This window comes from Rhagoletis zephyria, unplaced genomic scaffold, assembly GCF_001687245.7.
Source record: "Rhagoletis zephyria isolate East Lansing unplaced genomic scaffold, Rhagoletis_zephyria_1.1 Rzeph_scaffold_34608, whole genome shotgun sequence".
Lineage (NCBI taxonomy): Eukaryota > Metazoa > Arthropoda > Insecta > Diptera > Tephritidae > Rhagoletis > Rhagoletis zephyria.
Genome location: NW_016191663.1, coordinates 1,427 through 3,550, shown reverse-complemented (window position 1 = coordinate 3,550; position 2,124 = coordinate 1,427). Strand labels below are relative to the sequence as shown.

At 57.9% G+C, this 2,124-nt stretch overlaps 1 protein-coding gene across 1 annotated transcript; it reads right to left on the bottom strand.

The window, feature by feature from the left end:
* Nucleotides 1-159: 159 nt before the first annotated feature.
* Nucleotides 160-1,549, bottom strand: LOC108354273 (uncharacterized; the record flags this gene model as incomplete). Its single annotated transcript, XM_017605468.1, has 2 exons — nucleotides 1,253-1,549; nucleotides 160-1,064 (listed from the first exon to the last, which is right to left on the bottom strand). Coding segments are annotated over exons 1-2 (1,202 nt in total), but the record flags the coding sequence as incomplete, so codon positions are not given.
* Nucleotides 1,550-2,124: the final 575 nt, after the last annotated feature.

Here is a 2,124-nt window from a genome sequence, read left to right as displayed (position 1 = left end):
CACTATCACAGCGACATCATCATCATCATCATTTGAGTTCAGTTGATCATCTCTTCACCAACTCCACTACCTCCACTAACTTCTCCAACTCTTCGCCTTCTGCAGTAGCAAAACGTCTCCACAGAGCTGCCCGCCACACAGGCGCCCTGCTCCGCGTACCGATCATTGCGGGCAATCTTGCCCACGGCCGCGGTGGCATTGAGGTCCACACGAAGGACATCTTTTGAAGCGTCCTCTCCTCCTCCTACTTTTCCATTGATAAAAGTGGTCCTCACGGTGGCGTCAAACTTTGCCCCGCTGGGCAGTACGGTAAACACCAGGCTGACCAACGCCTGGCGCAGATTCACCAGCGCCTTCTTCTCGCCCTGGTCCACGCCGCTGAAGGCGATCTTCGCGGTGACCACCCGATCAAGGGACAGTGCGGCGCACTTGACGACGTACTCGGGGCTCTGGCGGAGCTGCTCATTAAGGCCCGCCACAAGCTTGCCCGCTATGGCCCTCGCCGTGCGGTGGTCGGCGCCGAGGGCGACAAAGCGCTTGCAGAGGCAGTACTCCTCGGGAACGCCCGCCTGCGGACAGGTCCGCTCCTCGGGAATGGGCGTAAAGAGGGACCGGCCCAGCGGCTCGTCCGTCGGTGGCTGGCCCGTGAGGAGGTGGCGAAGCGTCGCATGGACGTCCATGTGACTGGTCAGGCGGCGGCTGTTCTCGGCAAGGATCGCCCGCAGCTGTTTCGATTTTAGAAGCTCTCCATCAGAGTCTGACTTGAGGCGCAACTCCTCCGGCGCGTAGAGGTAGAGAAAGGGCAGCCGGGTCTCGTGGAAGCCGCTCTCCGTTTCGAGGATCTTCCCGATGCGAATGGCGTGGTCGGAGTAGAAGGCGATGACGGTGTTTCGGTGGTGGCCGCCGGCAAAGAGGCGCTCCAGGAGGCGCACCACCGGCCCGTCCGCCCACTGGCAGTTGTTCACCTCCTCGTGACTGACGGTCGACTGGTGGATCCAGGTGAGGTGGGGCTGGTGGCGGTCGCGGAAGGCCGCCATCTGCTCGAGGATGTAGTCGTAGTAGTACTGAGAAAAGGAAAAGAAAAAAGGAAAAAGTTTAGAGTTTTAACTAAAAATTAAACTTCCAACTTGGGAGTCCCATGCGATTTCAAAAAACGTAAACAAAGAGAACGCTGTACGTTTTTTGGGGAACCCCTTTTTCGAATACAACATCTCCAACTCCAGTTTCTACTTCTCCTATCCCATCCACTTACCTCCATCTCCAGCTGCCCTCCGGTGCACCAGGTGTGATCGTACAGCGACTTCCGCCTCAGCCACAGGTTGACCGGTCGCAGGTAGTACTCCGTCGGTGGCCGGCCGCTGAAGCCCTTCACGCCGTGGAAGGTAAAGAGGCCGCAGTGTGGGTAGTCTTCAATGTATGTGGTCAGGTAGCCGGCGTTGCTGAAGCGCTTGAAAATGAACGGCAGCGAGTCGAGCTTGCGCGAGGCGGGCAGCTGCGCCCACCAGGTGTCCTTCGCTAGGCCGGTGAACATCGCAAAGAGGTTGGGCATGGTGTTGTCGCCCACCTTGTGGTGGCCGAGCAGCGAGGTGAAGTTGTGCCGGTCGAGGAAGGCCGCCGTCCGCCTCATGTGCCGAAGGAGGTTCAGCCGTGAGACGGCGTCAATGCCAATCAGCAGAACATTTACCGGGCTCTCCGGCAGTTGGTCTCTTTCTAAATGAGGTACATCGTCCCACTGATATGGTTTCTTAGCTGGCACCAGCGGCAACAGCTTCTTGACGCCGCCAGCGCACTCCACCAAAATGGCTTCCGAGCTGGGAAAATTGTCGCCGGACTTGACCGAACTCCAACTCTGCCCAAAGGTTTGATCTTCATTATGACCGGAGCGAATCACCTCCCGAGCTGAACAGCCGCTCAAAGAGGACGGAATAAAAACGGCCGTCNTACATCGTCCCACTGATATGGTTTCTTAGCTGGCACCAGCGGCAACAGCTTCTTGACGCCGCCAGCGCACTCCACCAAAATGGCTTCCGAGCTGGGAAAATTGTCGCCGGACTTGACCGAACTCCAACTCTGCCCAAAGGTTTGATCTTCATTATGACCGGAGCGAATCACCTCCCGAGCTGA